Source organism: Papio anubis, chromosome 6, assembly GCF_008728515.1.
Source record: "Papio anubis isolate 15944 chromosome 6, Panubis1.0, whole genome shotgun sequence".
NCBI lineage: Eukaryota > Metazoa > Chordata > Mammalia > Primates > Cercopithecidae > Papio > Papio anubis.
In genome coordinates this window covers 27,758,009-27,781,063 of record NC_044981.1, presented here as the reverse complement: position 1 = coordinate 27,781,063, position 23,055 = coordinate 27,758,009, and the positions used below count along the sequence as shown (strand labels likewise).

General features: G+C 36.0%; 2 protein-coding genes across 2 annotated transcripts in view; both read right to left on the bottom strand.

Annotated features, from left to right (window-relative positions):
* LOC101022063 (olfactory receptor 2B6) overlaps positions 1–23,055 on the bottom strand; it is a 69,113-nt gene that overhangs the window by 5,237 nt on the left and 40,821 nt on the right. The window lies entirely within an intron of this gene.
* Positions 17,081–18,768, bottom strand: LOC108585404 (putative olfactory receptor 2W6). Its single transcript, XM_017957682.3, has one exon. It carries the CDS (start codon positions 18,275–18,277, stop codon positions 17,339–17,341), a length of 939 nt encoding a protein of 312 aa, XP_017813171.1. The 5' UTR covers positions 18,278–18,768; the 3' UTR covers positions 17,081–17,338.

Here is a 23,055-nt window from a genome sequence, read left to right as displayed (position 1 = left end):
TGACTTTGGGAAGCAGTTTAATCTATTGTAACACCAGAGTTTTCTGTTTTCCACTCGATATAAAAATTGTTTGCTTCTAAGTTTTCTATAATTATCATACCTCTGAGAATGTATAAAAAGCTTTAAAAATACTACAGTGAACCCCCATGTTCCTGCTGGAGTATAAGGATAAATACTAGGAGTAATTTTTTCACACAACAGTGCAATTTGGCTTAGAATAGATGAAAAGTTTGCCAATATTTTTTGTCTGTTTCACAAAAGGTTAATTATTCAGGTGGAAATCTGAATCTAGAGGTTCAGAGAGATTATTTTCGCAGGCTAGTACATAGCAGACAGAAGGCTTGAATCCAAGACTGCTCTGCTCTAAAGTTTTAATTTCCAGTAGAGTTAACAAAACATTGCAAATAGTAGTATAAAACAAATAAATGGAATTAAGACACTGGAGCCTTAGTCAAATTTTTCTAAGTGAGATAATCATAAACAGTCCATAAGTGCTCAAAACACCCAAATTTTAGCAAGTTTTATATAATAAATTTCTGAAATGTGTTCTGCCTACCTCTATTTTAAGCATTAGTGATAGGATGATTTGTGTGTCCAAGAAGCTTTAAATTCAAATAGGATGAAATGGAAGCATGCAGATTCAATAACCTCTTCGTAAGCTATTAATTGTAAAACTGATATGGTGAAGTTTGTTCACTTTTCCCTTGTTTCACTCTGTAAGTGGCAAATTACAAGATCTCCATTCAGGATTAATTTAGAAAATATGAGAGTAGGTACAAAGCATTACAGATAATCCGACATGTTTTTCTGATATTATATTACCAAGTATGAAGGTATTTATTCGTCTTTCCAGAATTCTCCTCACCAGGTTTACAAAATAAATGAGAGGGATAGGAAACTTTATTTTCGAATGTTGGGTGTGCTCTGGCTTACAGGGGAAGATAACAATCCTCATGTGGTTTATGGTAATTGACCATGATACCTGATGGGAAGAGAGAAGGAGGAGATCTCTGTGACGTGATACTTCATTTTAGTTTAGATTTTCTCCCTAATGCCCTTTCTCTGGGGATTGTCTCCTCAATTGTTTCTGAGACAAAAGGGAATGACAGTAGGGACTAAAATACTTTATCAAATAAAGTCTGGATTTTGTGCCACCAAACTGAGTGTTCGTTTCCTTTTTACTAAGCAAGTTCTGTCAAGCCACAGAAATTTGTCCATTTACTCTGAAATCCTGAGGTCAATTATTATGCAATAAAATAGGCTTCCAGTTAATTTGATGTAGAAATATTTTTACCTTGATTTACATAAAGTAGTTTTCTTCATTATATATCCAAATAGGTTTCTTTTCTTTCATAGATTTTGAATTTCTAGCCTTAGTTAAAAAACTCTTCTTCAGTTCAATGTAATTTCCTAGATATTTTTCCAAGATTAAAAAAAGATTTATATTTTTCTATAGTTTTTTCTATACAGGATTTGTTTTTATACATTCTAATATGTAGTTTCATCAGCTTTTAAGGATGAGTCGATATGAGAAAATATATTTTCTCATATGGTTATGAAAAAGGTTGGTATCTATAAGTAGAGTTTTTATAAAGCCCAAGAAAAATACAAATAACACAATTGAAAAAATGCTAAATGATATGACCATATATATACTGTGAACTCAGAATAGAAAATCTATATATGATTTTAAATTCCCAAATATTCAGACAAATATATTAAAGTAGTAATGATGAGTCACTTATCAGACTGAAAAAACAATGTAACTAGCAGTAACTCCTATTTCTAATGTTGCTGAAGGGAAAAGGCTCTCATAAATTATGGTTAGAAATTCAAAGTGTCACTGACATTTTAGAAATAAATAGGGCAGTTAATCTTGAAAAAAATATTCTACTCATCAACATAGCAATGCCATTCATGGAAATCTATCCTATGGAGTAAATTTACCAGTACACAAATCATAGAAATAATGATTTTTATTGTAGCAATGTTTGTGGTGGCCAAAGTAGAGAAAAAATTAGTTTCTCAATAGGAAATTGACTAAGTAATTAACCTAATCCGGAAGTATTTGCCTGTGATGTTGCTGAGTGAGAAAATGAAGATGTAAAAAGGAATAAATAACATGATCTTAATTACATAAACAATGACTAAAATGCTCTCAATATAACTTTATGTATTGTGCACCTGCATGGAATTACACGAGAGTGAAGAATAATAAAGAATACTTATTAGCTCCTTCATGTGGGCAATCTGAAGAGGGCAGAGGCTGACAGCTGTGAAGGGAGAAGGAAGGGGCATCAAGTAAACCAGGGAAAAAGAGTAAGATGTAATCCACAAAAAATAATGCATACCATTTAAAACCTTCCCAAACTAGTAACAGTGCTTATCACTGAAAGTAAGAGTGAGCATGAGGGCGGGATTAATCAGGGGAAAATGTTTATAATGTTGAATTTTCTTTTTTCCCATAAATGCTTATAATAGATAATTTAAGTAAAGGGAATAGTATTTAAAGAAAAAAAAAACACCAAAAAACAGAGAGTTAAACAAATAAGAAAATAAAGACAAATCTTTAGTTTGCAGAATGAACCAAGGTAAATAAACTAAAAAATTTCAGTAGTCCTTAAAGTGAAAAATTAAGAAATAATGCTCAGTTATCAAAGGACTGGAAACAGGGGAGAATCTGCAGTTTAATACTACTACTAATAATAATATCAATGTTTACTATCCTTACAATGTCTTACATTTGTATCCTTACATTTCTATCCTTACAATTGCTACACTTTATTTTTTTTAATGTGGAAACGGAGGCTTAGAGAGGTTAAACAAACTTCCTAAATTAACATAATTTGTTAGGAAACCTAGATCTACTATGAATCTACATTTTTGTTCAAGTTTAATTTCTCCTCTTTGACTAATGCTTAAGGATGATTCTTGCCAAACTCAACACTCCCCGTTTACCCTAATTTCCCAGAGGACTACTTACTTGATTAGTAGTGAAAGATCTCTTGAAACAATATAATTATAATTTTGTATATTAATTTATGACCATCTAATCAATTACCTCTCCTTATATCGGAATGAATGAGGCTTGGCTACAGTAATATTTTAGTGACTAGCCTTGGGGGTTGGATCACTCAGGCTTAGCTCTCAGGAAGAACTTTGTATGTAAGGGGGAACTGAGCATTGAGAAAGATAAACCTTTAATAGTACTTTAGGAAATGCCAAGTATTAAATATCTGAGAGACTAGGTGAATATAGAATTTGAAAAACAGTGTATCAGAGCAAAACAAGAGAGGGTCTTGGGCTACTGCCACAAATGTGCATGGGTATTTGTGCTTGATTTAATGGTACCTGAGAACATAACATGTTCTCAACCCAAACCTCATTCTTAGTTTATATTTTCCCTTTTATGATGGGAAGGTCAGCAACATCATTATGTTTAGTATGTAGAAGCTCAGATAAAACTTGGAGCATTCTTGGATTAGATAGGTTTCCATAAACTGATATTATGACTCAACCAATTTTAGTTACTGCCCCCAAAATTAGAGTGGCATGATTCTGGAAGAATTTAGGCATTTTCATAAATGTAATTTTGGTACCTTATGCCTGTATATTGGGTACATGTAGAGTTCAGGGCAGGGTCTAGCTAGGCCCCCAAAAAGCAAGGATTCAAGAATGGAAGCTAGATACAAATGCATAGGAAAATTTGGAAAGGTGTGAGATTGAGAACCTTACAGATCTTATTGGCCTTAGAAATAGTATTCTAGTTTATGAAAGCATAGGAATGTGTGAATGCTTTAGTGGGAGAGCTGAATAAATCCTTAGCAATATTTATCTCATTCTGATGCCTGTATTTGGTTGAAATATACTTTATACTATTCTTTGCACTGAATGTTTTGCAAAAATTATTGAGTGGAAATAAGTTCTTTCATGTACATAAATGATGAATGCACTGTGGAAAGGAAAAGTAATGAGGGAGAACATCATGTTTTATATAAAATGCTCTGTCTTGCAAATTTGCTGAAAATTAGAATCAAATTCTATATCAATAAGGCAGGTGAGCCAGTTGTATTTTCTGTAAAAGAAATTCTATAACAGCAGAAAAGACTGAAGACGTTGCCTCATGTTAAGAGGAAATGAGGGTGGTGTGGGAAGAGGCTGAAATTCTACTACAATTATAAAATGCTCCATACTGAAATTCATAAGAATAATGATTTTAAAGCAGTGAATAGTAAGATCACGTGATATGAGAAATATCTGAAGTAACTGAAGACAACAATAAGGTTTCCTTCAAGAAAGGACAGTCAAAAGAGTGATTCCCTTAATCTGATGCTGCAATTATCAAAAAGAAGTTATTTGGGTACAAAGATGAAAGTGTTCTTTTGAGGCTTCCTTTTAAAAATACCTCCAGTAGTAAAATCTGTCATTTTTATTGTCACAAAATCTTGATCAAATTATCTCCCTATTTCATTTTATTATTTGTCTGTTGCTGATATGTATAGATACAATCGATTTTTGTGCATTGATCTGTTTTCCAGTGACCTTCATGAACTCATTTAATTAGTCTAATAGTTTCTATGTAGACTCTTGCATTTGAACCCATACAATCATGTCATTGGGAAAAAATGATAATTATACTTCTTTCCATTTCTAGTGTATTTTATTTATTTTTCTTGTCTTATTACACAAACTAGGACCATCAGTATAATGCCAAAAAGAAGTGATGATAGTGGGCCTCTGTGTCTCATTCAATACTTTATAATTGTGTATGATGTCTGCTGCAGATTTCTTGTAAGTATTCTTCATGAGCTTAAGGGAATTTTCACTATATTCCTAGTTTGCTAAGATTTAAAAAAATAAATAGGCATTTAATTTTATCAAATGCTTTGTCCAAATCTATAGAGATTTGCGAAAAATTTTTTTAATTGATAAATAGTATGAAATGATTTTCAGATGTTACACCACTCTATCCTGTGATAAACACCACCAGTGCAATATGCTATACTTCTTGTATAACACTAGATAAAATTGATTAACAATTGTTTAGGATTTTCATATCTAGGCTCACAAGAGATTGGTCCCTAGTTTTCCTTTCTTGCAATGTCGTTATCACATTTGGTATTTAAATTATGGTGGCCCTACAAAAGGGGTCATAAATTGTATCTGCTATCTATTTTCAATATAATACTATGGAAGAAATAACCACAAAATCCCTGGGACATCCAAAAATAATTATTTTTGCTTAGAAGTCCCTGGTTTAGCTGAGTGGTTCAGTTCCTCAAGTCTCATGTATGTATCTGTGGACAATACAGTTTGGCACAATAATTTTGCTAGCCTTGGCTGAAGCCTCAGTTGAGAAAATTGGGCTAAAATAGCTCTACTCAGTGTATGTTATTTTTCACCTTGCTATCCTGAGCATGTTCTCAAGATAAAATTGGAGAAGCATGAAAGGGAGTTGGAACCATGCAAAGCCTCTGGCATATTCTGTGGACCAAAGAAGTCACAAAACAACTCAGATTCAAGGGCTCAGGGAATAGACTTTACTTCTTGATGGGAGATGCTATAAAGTTACACTGTAAGTGGCATAAATACACTTACAATATGTATTTGTAAGTGTATTTATACTTACAAAGAGAGAGGGCTATAGAATTAGAAATATTTTTATAATCAATCTATCATAGTTAACAATCTTTTCATATAAGAAATATGCTTACTTCTTTCCATGATCCCCAAAAGTCTGTCCAATCATGGCATCAGCCTCAAAGTCCAGGATCCTATGACCAGCATTGCGTTTGGATGCAGCTCCTCTTGATCTACAGACCTACTCTCATAGATACTATGGTGCTCCACCTAGATAACGTCTTCAGGGCCAAGGCACTCATCCCCAAGGTCCTAAGATACTGATGACCGATGAATCATCCCTAGAAATTTCTTTGGCCATAGGGAAATGCCTTGGCCAAGGGTTTACCTCCTCCACAGTTTACAAAGACCCATCTTCTTTGCTTCTATTGGGAAAACTCTGAAAGGCCAGCCTAGCTCCTAAGCTCCCCATAAGACTTTGTGAGTTGCAGCCTCAGCTGTAAATGCATTTTGGATACTCCTCCAACGTATTTACCAATAGGGAAGGTTGCCATCTCTGAGTGGGCCCTAGAACAGGAAAAGGCTCTTCAGAAATTCCAGACTGCAACATAATTATAGTATTCCACAACTCTAGGCATCATGTGAAGCCACAGGTTAAACTCCAATAGTAGAATTGCAGTGTAGACCCCTAGAGTTCTTAAAGTTATCTGAAATAGAGAACTATAAATGTTTGTAAAACCGGTTTATGACATGCTAGTAGGCATTGTAGAGTTAGAGTCTGACCGCATGACGTCAAGTAACTATGAGGCAAGAACTGCCCATCATGAGCTGGGTTCTGTCCAGATTCATCAAATCATAAGGTTGGGTGGGCCATTAGCAATGCAATATTAGATGGAAATGGTATATCCTGGACAGGGCACAAGCAAGGCTGGCAGTCTAAGTAAGCTTCATGAGCAGGTAGCCTGGTCTTATATGTTCATCTTTTTTGCATTGGGACCTCTCCTTTAGTTCATTTCTATGTCTGTCTGTGGCAGAAATTGGGGGTGGCTAATAACTAGCTTGCAGTAGACAAGAAAGCTCATACATAGCTCATAGAGGGGTCAGCCCAATGTGTTCACAGGAGCTGAAAATGGATTGCTTTTACACTACAACACCACTCATGAGTGGTCCTAAAGACATTGGTGAGAAATCTTCCCAATGGGAAGAACTCTGGGAAGTGAACTAGGCCATCTATTTTTTGTGTGAAGAAAGAAGTGACCCAAGAAAGAATATAATGGGAGGTAAAAAATGGCCTGGCTGATTAATTAAGGAGCAAGAATGGAAGATCTGAGACCACTTTTTCTGAAACAGGGTATGTAGATGGTTACATGGAAGTTAGTATAAGTGTGAAGAACTTTGCATTACACCTTAATGTCCACCAGGGACTATCCATTATGGAAGATGGACTCAACATCTGGATAGTTGCCTAAGCTAGTTGGCATCAGCCAGCCTCTATCATTAACCATCCCAGTCCTGGCACAACGGAGTTGTAAATGCAGTAGTTCTGGTAAAAGAGATGGAGGCAATGTGTGGACCCAACATCTTTGGCTCCCTCTTATCAAAACTGATCTAGCAAATTGGTGACCAGATTGAAGATAAGTTTACCAGCTTAGACACTTTCCAAATCAGAAGAGGCAGCAATTTATTTTGAAAAGTATAGGCAAGAATATGCTGGGTATGAGCCTATCTTTCTTGCCTATAAGTCTTCAACCTTCTTTACTATCTGGTGGTTTATATTAGAGTGGCATGAGATTTCATATAACATTTTGTGAAGAATAATGCAGTGAAGAAGTATGGCAGTGGGTAAATGATTATGACTCCATTGGTTGTGTCATATATTACACCACACAGAAGCTGCTATCCTGAAAAAACAACGAATGTCTTTTTAATGGTAAGGCTAAAGTACCACTATGGAGGCAGAACTTTACTAGACTAGGAGGTGTGCTCCAGGATTCAGTTGACATTCTAAATCAAACACCCTTAGATGATACTTTGCATCTAGTATACAAAATACATGGGTCTGGGAACCAAGGAGTGGAAGCAGGAATGGCTGTACTTTTCATCACTGTCAGTGATCCACTTGAGGAATTTGTGCATCCCATCCCCACAGTTTTGGGGTTTGTGGGTTCAGAGGTCCTGGTTCCCAAAGGGAGAAAACTTCCACCAAAGACCAAGGCAAGAATCTAACTTATCAGGCTTCTCAGACTAAGGGACCAGCAGGTAAGAAGTGGAGTCATCACCTTAAGCAGGGACAATTTACCCTGATCATCAGGGAGAGCTAGAGCTACTGTTACATGAGGAGACAGGAAGTGGTATATTTGTCAACTCTAGGCAAATCCTTGCCCAATTTTCAGAGCAAACATACAAGTGAAGCAAGCCCAATTTTAAAAGGACGTAGTGACTAGAGTCAGGAATCAAGATTTGAGTCACTTCACCAGTTTAAGTTACCAGGATCTGCTGAAGATGAGGGAGGTCTGGAATAGATAACAGAGAAAGGCTATGATAAACATCAGCCGTGGCCTCTAAACCAGCTGGAGTGATGGAAGTTGTAGATCATCTCACTAACCTTCACTAGTTTTCCTTAGGAAAAGAAGCTCCGTGGAATTTTAAAAGAGAATATGTATCTAAGAATACATATAAGGAAATGGATCAAAACACAAAGAGTGGACTATGGTAGACACTGCAACATGCTAGCCAGTCCTTATTCAGAAATAAAAGACGTATTTCCTAGCTGTCAACTTTCTTTAGGGGTTGTCTTAGCTAAAGAAAACTGACCTGCCAGAGGTCATTCCTTCTTCCAGAAGCAGCCCACATACAATGACCGATCAAAATGGTGGCATAAAGCCACTCTTGCCTCAAATAGGGACAATTTTTAAGAGCCATCCTAGTTTCAGAGTTCCTTATGGGATCTGCTGAGGTCTTCTTTGTGAATGCATTAAAGTTCAACTTTTCCCTCTGCCAAGCTTGTTTCTCTTTTCCAAGTGTTTTACAGAGTATCTCCTAATAAATTCCTGCACACCAACCTCTGTCTCAGAATCTTCTTGCCAGGAACCTAACCTGCACCAGTACAATTCAAGGTAAAAGCATATTTAGAAAAAAACCCAAACCAAGAGAATTAATTGCCAGTTGAGAGATATGACAATAAATACTAAAATAAGTTTTTGAAAAGGAAGTAAAATTAACTCAAGTGAAAATGCTAAAAATACAAGAAGATATGGAGCAACAGGAAAAGTAAACATATGGGTAACTGTAAATGAATGTTGATTGTGCAAAACATTAATAGTAATATAGGATTAAAAGTATGCATAGACTAAAAAGGCATAAAGAGAATAACATAGAAGGCATGATAAGGCAAATGGTATTAAGGTTGTCTAAGATTTTAAAAAATAATAAATGTCATAAATTGTGTTAATCTATAATTGGTCCCAAATATGCACATACAAGATCCAGGGCAACCACTGAAAGAATGTTAAAGAATGTAAAACTAATTAGCTAGTATAGGGTAAAATGAAATTTAAAAATTGATAAATTCAAGAGAAAGAAAAAAGAGAGAATGTAAAACAAGTGAATCAAATAGAAATAGTAACATAATAACTATAAATCCAAATATATCAATGATTATATTGAATACAAATACAATAAATAAACTAAAAGTCTAAAATTATGAGACTGGAGGAAAAAAATCCAACCATAAGCTGCTTATAAAATAAGACTTAAATATAAGGACACAATATTTGAATGTAAAAGAATAGTAAAAAGCATATGTAAATGTGAATGAAAACAAAGCTTATGTTGCTCTATTATTATTTTTAAAAAGTACACGCTAAAGCAAGATGCACAGCTAAAGAAGAGCAATATTTTGGAATGGAAGAAGATTCAATTCACCAGGAAGAAATAACAATTTTAATTTCTGTATGTATCCAATAACAATTATTCAAAATATGTACAAGATAAATAGACAGTTAAAAAGAGATAGAAACAATTCCACAATCATATTGGGATACTTCAATATACCTTTCTAAATAGTACATAGGAAGAGCTGACCAAATTTCAATATGGGTATAAAACATTGTAGGGGAGGCAAAACTTACCTCTGTCCTCTCAGGCTCTCTGGCTAAGTCTGAGAATTAAATTGATACAAGACAGATTAACAGTAGAAAAGCACACAGATTTTTTACATACACATGGGAGGCCTCATAGGAAAATGAAGATCCAAAGAAGTGGCACAACCCAAGTGCTTCTACACTACGTTGAAGAAAGACAATTTGTAGAAAAGTAACTAAAATAAATGGGGGAGAGCAAAGGAAGATATAAGTTACTTTAACAAGGTCTGTTTGTACAGAATTCTTTTGGACTCAACTTCCCATCTATGGTGATAAGAACATTTCTTTCCAATGGAAGTTTTATCTACTGATTTTAGGAAGAAAAAGAAAGGTCAGAGTGCCTTTCTTGTACCTACTGTTTTTCATGTGCCTTTAGCTCAAAACAATCCTTATGCCGAAGTGGCATATTTTGGCATCTGATAGAATATTCTGCCACTCATCAAGACAGAAAATATAAAAGAAAAGCCATATGGCCATCTTAGTAGATGAAGGAAGAGTGTCTGACAAAATGCAACATCCATTTTGATAGTAGTCTAATAGAAGAGAACTTCCTCAAATTGCTGAAGAGCATCTATGAAAAATGTATAACTAACAGCACACTTACTGAGGAAAAACTGAATGCTTTTCTCCTAAGATAAGAAGCATGGCATGGATGTCCACTCTTATCTCTTCTATTGAACTTTGTTCTGGAAGTTATAGCCAGTGCATTAAGGCAAAGCAAAGAAAAGGCATCTAGATTGGAAAAGAAGATGTAAAGTAGCTTTACTCACAGATGACATGATTGCCTGTGTAAAAAACTTGATTGAGTATACAGTAAAGCTTCTGGAACTAAGTGAATTCAGCAAGTTTGCAATATACAAGATAAATACTCAAACATTCAATTGCATTTCTATCTAGTAGCAACAGATAAATAGAAATTAAAACTAAAAATACTTTTTATGCTAGTATCAAAAATATGTAATTTTTAAGAATAAACCTGATACTCCATCATCATTCTCACTGAACCATTTTTTCCATACCCTATTTCTACTTGTCTCTTCCAAAATAAATTTCTTCATTTTTGCTTATCTTTTTATTTTTTCTTATGAGCATACATCCATGTATTTTTTTATGTCCTCTGCTTTCTTTCATCAAAAGTCACATGCTATAGATACTTTTTTTGTACTTTGCTTTTTACACCTAACAGTATGTCCTGGAAATTACTGCATATTGGTTCCTAAAGATGTTCCTTGTTCCATAATAGTCTATTGTATAACTATATCATTGTTTATATGATCACTCCTATGTAGAGGCATTTATGTTGTTTTCAATATTCTTAATTTATAAGAAATGCTGCACAAATAACTTTGTACATATGTGTTGTTGTACTGAAGGAGATGTATCTTCAGGGTAAGTTCTTAGACATGGGATTGTTGGGTAGAAAGATAAGAGCATGTGTGATTTTGTTAGATATTCCCAAATTTTCCTCCAGAAGGGTTGAACTCATTTGCATTCCCAACAGCAATGTACACTAGGAGAATTCTGGCTCCTGTCTAGAAATCTATGTGGGATGTTTCAAGTCTGGTCACAGGCAATTACAAAGATTTTACCTGGCAGAATCCCTAGGGGAAAACTGCCTCCTCACACCAGACTGGATGTACAGCCAATGTATGGCAATCCTAGGAGAGCTGCAGCCAAGAACTCGGGCCCCCCACTGGCTTGCTATGTTCTTTGGTGTCTTGGCATTCTTAGCCCAGGCATTTCCTTTTAGAGGCCTCTTTATCTGGGGTCTTTTGCCAACATCTTCCTCAGGTGCCTCTGCCAATACCTCCATACCGGAAGAAGGGGATGGTAAACTTAAAGGCACTTTTATTCACTTTTACTCAATATTAACTACTTTTCTACTTGCAGCCTTTCTTCCTGTCCCTCCCTTCAACCACTGGGTCCATAAAACTGTCACTGAAAAAGAGGACTTGTCGCAGACTCCAAGAGCAGGTTCTTGGATCTTGCATGGGAAAGAACTCAGGGCAAGTCGCAGAGTATAGTGAAGTTAAGATGACCTATTAGAGACTTCAGTTACAAAGTAGAGCATCCTCAGAAAGCAAGAGGAGGAACACACCACCTTAAACATACTGCTTGCTTATATAGGGTGTTAAGAATAGAGTGTTTATTAAAAGTCTAGGATCAGCTTCTGATAGGCTACTAGTATTGTTATTTTCCTATGTTACTATTGATTTCAGTAAGAATTTATGAGTATTCTTTTATTTTTTAAAGCAAAATCTATCCTTAAACTAAGAATGCTTTTCATTCTTAAAGTATTGGGACATTTCAATAAGTTCTGGGTCTTTAGTTAGTTAACATCATTAACTCAGTCCCTCAACCATAAACATCTTGTAACCAAGAGTGTCCAACTCCCTGGGAAGGCAACCCAGCAGGTTTGGCTTTATCCAGCCTTTATTCAAGATGGAGTCACTCTGGTTAGGAAGCCTCTGACAGAACTGCAGGAGCCTTTTGTTTGGGACTTTCAGCATTTGAGAAGATTCCCCAGATTTGTGCTAGTTCACAGGGTATAATGGAAGTGTGGGGAGCACTTACTCCAGTTTAGCTGCTTTACAATATTATCAGAGTAAGTGATTAAAGGCATTTACTTTAATGGATTTAAAGGATTGCTCCTTTCATTTTGGCTGTTGTTTTAATTGACTTCTCCCACAACTGGCAGCTCAGCTCAGCTCTTACTGGCCATTGGAACTCCTGTTTCCACGGAGCTTCACTAAAAGAACATGCCAATATTTTTAATGCCAATCTAATAAGTGAGAAATAGTATCTCAATATTGTTTTAATTTGTGCTTGTCTAATTATATGTGCATTTAAATTTTTTATATGTTGAGAATAATTTTTGTCTGGTTTGTTGATTGCTTCATTTCTCCATTTTTCTATTTGATATTTGGCTCTTCCTCCTTCAATGGTTCTTTATATATTAGAGATATTAGCCCTTTGTGCTATACATTGTGAATAGTTTCTACTACTTTTGTCGGCTGCATTTTGACTTTGTTTACAATATTTTTGCCATAATTTTTTTTTAATATGTAGACAAATTAGTCAATCATCAAGAGTAATTCATCCATTTCCTTTTGATACTTTTATGTTTTCAATTTTATCTAGATCCTCAATTCCTTTGGAGTTTATTCTTGTAGTGGGTGTAAGGAAAGGATCTTATGTTTTTTAATAATGATCTACATGATCCTGCATGAATAAAAATAATTCCATTTTTACCTAGTTATTTCAGATGTCATCTTTGTAATATACTGAATTACCATATATATTTGGGTCTAATTCTGGACTTTTTATTCTATTCCACTGGCATAGTCATGCACTAGTACCGTGTTATTTTAACTATAGAGTTTTATGATAATGTTTGGAAGGGCCAGTGCTCCTTCATGGTTTTTACTTTTCAGTGTTTTCTTAGCTCTTCTTTCATTTTTTTGTTTTTCCATCTGAACTTATTATCAACTTGTTTCAGGCTAATACTGTTCTAACGGCCTTTATCTCTACCATGTTTTATATATTGTGACAACACTATAAACATGTGCATTGTGCTTACAACATGCCAGGAACCATTCTAAATGCTTTCATGTATTAACTCATTTAAACATCAAAATAGCCCCTGGAGAATGGCAGTGTTATTATTCACATTTTTAAGCGAAGAAACTGAAGAATGGAGAAGTTAAATCTAAAGTAGAGATGAAATTCCAATTATGCAAGGAAGCCCATGTTCTCAAACACTTGACCCTTCTCTCTGTGGATCTATATAACCTCAAAGTTAACTTTATCTTTGACATATGTGTATCAGATTTGGGGGAAGAAAGAGTGGCTTGCAGCAGCATGATTTTCCTGAGACTCTGTATGCCTGACTTCAGGTGAGAGCTCTCTGAGTGTTGATAGGCTGCAGCTGCATGCAATACCACACGAAAGGGTCAGGGAGAGACCAGAAGGTAACTGGAAGGTAACTGAAAAACCCAGAGGAAAAACTTAAGATATTGACTTCTGATACCAGGCCTGACTGCTTATTATTGGATGGGGTATATTATGATGATAGGAGTGGAATTAACTAGGAGGAGCTTATGAAAGCACATCATGTGAAGGAGGCTTTACAAATCTTTCTCCTAGGAATTGCATATACATGATTCCCATTTACGGCATGAAACTTCTAATCTCACTTGACCTACTAGTCACATGTTAGACAGTTGATCACTCCTTCCTTCTGGAAACGCGTTCTGCTCTTTCAGGATACACCTGGTCTTAATCTTCCTCCTGCTCACTCAATCCCTTTCTCTGGTTCTTCCTCATTTTCCTGAGATAAAAAATATTGTGCTTGCGACTTTCTCTGCTGGGATCACTCTCCCACAGATGTGTTTTCTTTGCTTTCTGATCTCCATCAGATCTTTGCTTGAACATACTTTCTAAGGTCTTCCCTGACTTCCTCCATTTGAAATTGCAGCCCTTCCGTAATTCCTCCCACCTTTCCCTGTTATACTTATCGTCATAACACTTACAAAGATATTAACTATCACGTTTCTTTTATTTGTCGGTTTTCTTTCTTCTCCACTAGAATATAAGCTCAATGCTATGATGATTTTGTGGGTGTGTATTTTTGTTTATTTTGTTCCAGTACCTAGAACAATGCCTGGTGCATAGTAGGTGCTTAATACATATTTACTGAATGGATAAATAAGGAAGAAAACCTTGAAAATAGACAACATATAAAAGAGATGAAAGTTGTCTTCATGGCTGTTGTATTACCCATCAAGACAACAAGATGGAAAGTGATGTGCTAATCTGATTAATTGGCACTCATTGAGCTGTTCTCTTATAGATCATAATTCAAAATCACAGTGAGTAGAAAAACATGCACAGAGGCATATATGTAATATTTATTTCTCCTGGAGTTAGTTTCAGCATCATGGCTAAGAGATATGCAATTGTGCACAGTGGGTTGGATCCTGATGCTCTTTTATCTAAACCTCCGTCTGCTCTGTCTGTGTAAAAGACCAGACTGTAAGAATGAGTCATAGATTAGCAAAAGGAAGAATCTGTAGAGGATAAAATGTTTCTGATTTTTTTAAAATTATGGGCAGTATTATGTGATTCCCATGAACGATTCCCAAGGCAGAACTATTAGAATATATTTGATTCAACTCACTTTATGCCTAAGTAAGCTATGTCAACTTTATAAACTATCCTACAAAATAAGTAAAAGGTGATGCTGGGCCATGTTAATGTTTTTAAGGACATAACCAATGTTATTAAGGACATTTTTCCCTTGAGATCTGACACTGATTATTCCCTAAAACCTATAATAATGATTCTAAGTTTTTTAGAAGAGAGTGTAATTAACATAAAGCTTATGGAGAAAAAATAAAGTTTTGAAGAAAATTAGTCGGAAATTCCACAGGGTGCTTCCAAAATCAATGTATCTATAGAGATTTATACTCTGTTTTTTTAATCTTCTGTCTTACCTATGAATTCTAAAGTAATGCATGTTTAAACAGTATGGAGATTATAAAAAATTAATATAATCGTTGTTTTTAGAGAATGATTCTAAAAGGACTTTTATTTATTTAGAAATGTATAGTATATACATGCTAGTAAGACACATATCCATAAGTTGTTTTCTAGTAGAAGAGATGGAAAATGCTAAGCTGTGGGTCTCAATTCTGTTGGCTGAATTGATCCCTTTAATAAACATCATCATGGACAAATATCATATTTTACTCAGTGTAATGTAGGAAAAATCAAATATATTCTAATTTTTCTGCCTTCTTATGGAAATAACTGAATATCTTCCACAATCAAAACCAAACCAAAACCCCATTCTCATAAACCCTAACTAATCTAAATATAATATAATATAATCCACCTGGATAAAATACAAGAGTTAGAGCTCAAAAAGTGGCAAATACGCACATTGTATCTGACAATTATATGTTTTGAGGAAAATACATTAACTATGTGGTATATTTTCTAAGGCTTCTAGATTAACCTGACCTTTCTTAAAATTTTTGAGGGAGCTTAACTGAGAAATTGCTAAACCCATTTTGTATCCAGTTCCTAATGATGCTGCTGGCAATACTCCCATATTTTGGAATCCCTTATTCATTTGCAGAAATTTTAACATAATAGATGTTTTCCAAAGTTTTGAGATGAGATTGATTCAAATGATATGTCAGATCTGAAGAAACACACTTACCTTTAAGGTGGATATCCATTCATTTGACATAAACCATTCAAATCAATTTCCCTGATGACTGTTGAGGTACTGCTATCATTAAGGTAAATGTGAAGAAATCAACACTTGGGGAATACCCAATCATTAAGATTCTAACAGCCCCCTAGAATTGATCTCATTTCTCTCTGCCTCTATTCAAGGTTATCCTGACAACATATGAGAAAAGCAGAGATTGAACAATCTTCAAACATTTTAATCAAGAAGACTCCTTAGCTTTCTTTTGCCATTAACAAGTAATAACAAGGATCGAGTAGTAACAAGAAATTCTTCCTTCTATATAAAGCAAACACCTCATGGTCTTGCTTTATCTCCTTTCTTCTTGATTCTCTATCACCTCAGAAAATCAAACATAAATGTCATTAAACTCAATTATATAAATAATTCAACATATTCGGAATCCACGATTGGTTATGGTGTTGGAGATACTAAAGCTAGATAATTCAACAATTTATTTTGGCTCTCATTCAAGCATTTGGCACTATAAAAGCACATTTGAACTTTCTAGAAAAAAATAAGTACTTCTTCAGCACGACTTCGAAGATCTTTCTTTTCATATACTGTTGAGGACCTACTAAGTCCTTCTAAGATATTTCTTTTCATATATTGTTGAGGACCTATTAAATAACTGTGATAGAAACTGGTATGAGAACAAAAATGGCTGGTGTCTATATTCACGGCCAGTATTTTGGAGGCTTCTGGTGATGATGCTTGATTTAGAAGGACTTGAAAGGAATACAGGTGATTGTCAACTCAGGAGGAATATTACATGTTTTACATGTTTTCCTTCTTTTCTATCTTTCTTTTTTTCCTTCCTTTCTCTTTTTCTTTCTTTCTCTTTCTTTTTTTTTTCTTTCTCTTTCTTTTTCCTTCTTTCTTCCTCTTTCTTTCTCTCTTTCTTTCCCCTCTCTCTCTCTCTTTCTTTCTGACAGGGTCTTGCTCTGTCACCCAGACTGAGTGCAGTGGCACAAACATGGTCACTGTAGCCTCAAATTCCCAGGCTCAAGTGATCCTCCCACCTCAGCCTCCTGAGTAGCTGGGACTGTAGGCATGCACCACCATGACTGGCTAACTTTTTATATTTTTCATAGAGATGGGGGTCTCACTATGTTGCTCAGGCTAGTCTCAAACTCCTGGACTCAAGCAATACTCCCACCTCCCAAAATGCTGGGATTACAGGTGTGAGCCGCTGCTCCCAGTCTCTACTTTCTTGACCTAGCTAAACCATTGAATTCCCCCATCTCATTAAATGCCTCTTCATTCTGCAATGCCAAAACATTCCTATATTTGCTAGGTCTAACAACATGTATAGAAGATGGGTCAAAAGACAATCCCAAAATTTAATCACCCCTTACTATATTTCTGCACTCCCCTTCCCTAGCACCTTCTTCACGGCCTCTTGAACGTCTTTGTTTCTCAGTGTATAGATCAGGGGGTTAACACTGGGAGTGACAATTGTGTAGAAAAGGGTAAGAAACTTGCCCTGGTCCTGGGAATAAGTATTTGCTGGCTGGAGGTACATGTATATGATTGTACCATAGAAGAGAGAGACAACAATTAGATGGGAGCTGCAAGTGTTGAAGGCTTTCTTTTGCCCAGCAGCTGATTTGATTCTAAGTATTGTTCCTGCAATGTAACCATAAGAAATGAGAATGAGGATGAGTGGTGCCAGGATGATAAAGATTGCCAGGGCAAAAGCCAGTGCCTCAAGCATCGTGGTGTCTACACAGGCCATACCAATTAGTGCTGGCATCTCACAGAGAAAGTGGTCCACCCGTCTGTGCCCACAGCGGGGTAGCATCAATGTCTGGGGTGCCATTATGAGAGAATTGCCAAAGCCACTCAGCCATGCCACTGAAGTCAGCTGTCCACAGAGACGTGGGTGCATGATGACAGTGTAGTGCAGGGGTTTGCAGACTGCAGCATAGCGGTCATATGCCATGACAGCCAGGAGGACACACTCCACCCCTCCCAGGGCCAAGACAAAGTACAACTGGATGGCACAACCCACATAGCTGATGGTCTTATCTGGACCCCAAAGGTTGTAGAGCATCTGAGGGATGGAGCCTGTGGTGAAACACATGTCCAGGAATGAGAGGTTTACCAAAAAGAAATACATCGGTGTGTGCAGCCGGGAATCCAGAGCTGAAAGCAAGATGATGGTCATGTTGCCAAGAAGAGTCAGCAGATAAAAGATGAGGACAACCACAAAGAGGATCAGCTCTAGGTGGGGACGGTCAGAGAAGCCCACCAGGATGAAGCCTTCAAAAGAACTTGTATTATCCTTTTCCATCACCTGTGGCTACATATTACCTATTGAGAGAAAGATGAGTGCCTGTGAATAGCAGAGATATAGCCCTTCAAAAGTGAATGATTGGTAAAATAGTAGAATGGCAACTTCCTTAGATATGTGGGATGCTTGACCCAAAATTTTAATAGGTATGGATTAAATCATTATTTGGTCTGAGGAGCAGAGCATTTGGGAGAGGTCCTTTTTTTTTTTTTTTTTTTTTTTTTGCTCCTGGCTGTGATGATTTACCAACATTTTGCATCACTGTTTTTCAATTGGGCAGGATGTAAAAAATTACTTTCAAAAGCTAAAGGAATTAACACTCAAAATGTTCCACCTTTTTTAAAAATGGAGAAGTAATAAATGTTTCTAGCCGTACGTGACCCTTGGATAGACAAAGTGGATTGGGCCGGGCATGGTGGTGGTTTACGCCTGTAATCCTAGCACTTTGGGAGGCCAAGGTGGGTGGATTAACTTGAGGTCAGGAGTTCAAAACCAGCCTGGCCAACATGGTAAAACCCTACATCTACTAACAGTACCAAAAGAAAATAAATAAAAAAAAACCTGGGTGTGGTGGCTGGCGCTTGTAATCCCAGCTACTTGGGAGGCTGAGGCAGGGGAATTGCTTGAACCTGGAAGGTGGAGGTTGCAGGGAGGTGAGATCACACCACTGCACTCCAGCCTAGGTAACAGAGCCAGACACCATCTCAAAAAAAGAAATAAATAAATAGTGGTTTGTGTCTCTGGATCAGAGAACCAGACTTGCTATTAGGTGAAATCTCATTCTAAATACTGTCTCATAAATACTGGAAAACCTAGAGTCATATCTAAACTCAACAAGGTGCAAGCCATCAAGCAAAATTTTAGGAAGAAGATTACTTCATTATTATTTATATCTACATCTCTGATCCTATTCATTTTATTTACTGGGCATGACTCTGACATAGATGTGTCAGACAAGACAGCAATGAAAAGCTTACATCATCACCTCAATATCCTCAGCCTATCCAAAGCCTCTGTGATCAATTGTTTTACACCGCTGAGATGTATTTAAACCCTGAGATTGAGTGACTTTTCTGATGTTGGGAATGCTTTTCCACACAGATAGAAAGACAGAAGTAAGGCAATCTCCAAACTCAATTCCAATGGAACTAGTATTCCACATTTTATTCTCCCAAAGAATCCACTTCTAAGAAGCCGAATCGAATATTGTATTTAGTTGATTCTTATGATCTCATAGAATGAAAAGATTTCATTCCTTACATTTTTAATTACTTGGTGGTGATTTTACGTCTTAAGGTGAATGCACTATATAATATTAATTAACTAAAGGCAGAGTCCCACTTACTAATATTTTTGAATACTTTTCTAACTAAGCAGTTAGTAAAAAGCAATAGCATTGTGACTGTTAAAAGGGAATCTTTTGTATCTCTCAGGTACATAGAGGCACAAAACAGGGTACAAACCCACTGTTATAAGAATGCTTTGCCATAATTAAATCATGTTATGACATGTGTTCCCAGCAACGGCTTTAAGATTTTATACATTAAACTTTGACACTTAATTTAAGTCACCATAATCTTTGCAGAAACATACACTCACACACAAATGTTGACATTGGAAATTAAAGGATTGTCAAAATCATCAGTCCAGAGGCTGCAACAAGTTTCTACAGTAGTGAAGGGTGTATGTGATAATATCTAGCTGGATAAAATGGGAATTTTAAAAGATGATGTTATATAATGGTTAAAGAAGAACATACAGGTACCTACAAAAGAACTGGAAAGGTCGATACCAAACTGATGATACTGGATGCCTCTGGAGAGAAAATTGGATTAAGGACTGGGACTTTCTCTTTATCTAAAATGTTTTATTTCTTTAAAAATATCTGGAAGAAAATATGGCCATAAAGGAATAGCTATTAATTCTGAATGGTAGAGTATACATGTTTTCTTCTATTAGTCTTTGTAAATTTCTATGTTTTAGATATCTCAAAATGTTTTAGAAATATAAATTACAAGTTATTTAAATATTAATGTAACCGATATGTACCTCTTATGAGCTAAGGCACTAATGTTAACTGTGTGATAGAGTTTACCTCACTTCATTCTCAAAGAAGTCCCAGGAGGTCAGCAGTTTTATTTGTCAACATTAAGCTATTGAGAGTGATGAAATAACCTGCCCCAGATCACAGGACTGGGTCATGGAGCCGACTAGATCCCCTGTGATTTCACTCCAAAGATCACTTCATCAATCACAGTTCTCACTGTAGAGCTGAGCAGCACAGTAATTATACTAAATCTGCACATAAAGAGAGAAAATAAGTTGTAAAATTTGACTAAAACTCATGTCCTTTGACTTGTTGCACAAAGTTCAATATAAAAAGACTTATTGGTTATAAATTGAATAAGGTAGGTAGGTAACTGTCTTGGTATTACCGGCAAAGATGTAGAGAAACAAATCACATTTTTATTCGGAAAATGAGAAATACAGTTAAAATTTGCCTGCTAGGATGGGTTAACACTAAGTTCACTGGGCACAGAAACTCTGCTGCCAAAATAAGCCTAGGCCTGGCATCATCTGTACTTACGGGAAGAAAGTGCAAGGCGACTGTGATTGGCAGTGACTGTCTCATTCCATAGTTATCATAATCAGCATTTTCCCTATGAATGTTTATCAGCCATAAAGTGGAATGTAATAAACCCAAGTTGTTTTATTATTTTTCTTCTTTCTCAAATCAACCAGGGATTATTCAACTAGGATTATCTTCATAAATTTTTCATTTTGATTCAAAGTGGTTAAGCCATCTGTTCACTGCCTTTCTCCTTATATGATCATATCAATTCAGTTATTACTCTTCCTTATTGAACCTTTCCTTTGTGAGAATTGCATTCCTGTGTTTATGGACTTTAAATAACTAATGCATAATTTCTTTGTGTGCCAAGAATATTATTTTAAATGATATGTGTATGTCTATCCTTATTTGAATTCAATAGAATGGCTTCTAAATACAGTGACATGACAATTTTCTCACAAGAGCCATACACATTAACTATTTAATTATAGTGAAGCAGCTCATCAGTTCTGGCATTTAAATGTGTTACTATTGTTTTGGAAAACAAGACAAACTTGTTTTCTTGAGTGACTTCTGTAACCATGACCAGGTAATATAAATTTCACAATATTTTTAAAAAGTTGAACCAAATAATACTCCAACACCAACTATTAGCTAATTAGCTTATAAAGAACCAGAATGGGGATTTACTGCTTAGTTAGTTTGGAGGAATGGATTATCAGGTCCCAGGGTTAAGAAACACGTGGGCACACTTCATAGCTAGATAGGCTGCTCGTTCTGTGCCAAATGGAAAATGAGGTAAATTCAAAGTCATAAGAAACCTAGAAGAACATTTTTTTTCTTTCATTGACTCTCCATGTTGGAGTTCAAAGTCCCAGTATCAATACTTACCACTCACAATTACTGAGAGCTCATTATTCAACATACTCTCATGCAATGCAGAACTACAGTTCATAATTTTATTCTTAAGATTTTCTAATACATTAAGTTCTACTCTCTAAATTAAGTTTTTGGTAATAACTCCACTAATAAACTCAAAGATCTCTCTCTAGCTTCCTCCTAACATTAATGGTATTACACCACAATCTTTAAAATTTGACCAAATCTATGTAAATAAAGTGCAAAGACAGACTGTGAGGTATTGGCATAATACATTTAATTGTCCATGATTTTGGCCACAGCCTAAGGTTCTAGGGAAACCAGATCCTTGGGTAGTTTAGAGGCCTAGGTCACATTTCTTACTACACCATTAACTTACCAAATTTGACTGCAACCTCAGAAAAGCCATGTCTGTGTTGCTTCTCTTTTTGGGACTTCACTTGGAAGTCCAAATGGGATGACCAGAGTGCAGACAAGGAGAGGAGAAAGATGACATTTAGGAAATCCAAAAGAATGGGAAAAAAACAAAGGGGCAACAGTACCTAGCAGAGCTAAATCTGAGTGAATGAAGAGAGAATGTTGATGAGCACGCAATAGTTACATCACCCGAGGTACAGCTATGAGGTACATCCACATACTCCACCACCCAGCCCCAGATAAGGAGCCAGATAAGAAGCAGCATGAGGGAAGTTGGGGGTTCTCTGATGTACACCCAGCACAGGAAACACTTAAAGATTCAAGTCTGAAAAGGAAACTCTCCTTATAGGGTTCAGAGTTGATACGGGATTGGATACTTCCTTTTCTGATCACTCTATGGAGTAAAACTTGCTTTTCAAAAACTCCTGTCACTAATTATCCCTAACAAGGTTTGGGGGACAGTATGGCCTCAGAGGAAATATCGCTCTTCCCAGCACACACAGACACACACATAGGCATGCACACACACAATGCAGATTCACCCAAGAGAGAGACAAGAGACAGCACCAAATCTTCAAGAGTCTATTTTCGTCATCAAGACCAGTACATAGCAATAAGCATTAAGGTACCAAAAGTGGCCACCTTATACTTAGTTCAGAGCAGAACCTAGAGTCATGGAAAAGATGTACCAGGATATATGTGTGCTTTGGTTTCTTTTTGTGTTTCCTATCCTCTACCACTTGCTTAGTATATGCAGTGCAAAGAAGTGCTATTATTAAAGTGCTTTTACCATTTTGTTTACTTAAGATGAATTTTCTATGCAATTTTAAAATCCTTAACCATAAAGTTTAACTTGAATGTTTTCTATTTGAGACAAATATAGGTTATCAAGAGGAGGGTGAATTAAAAA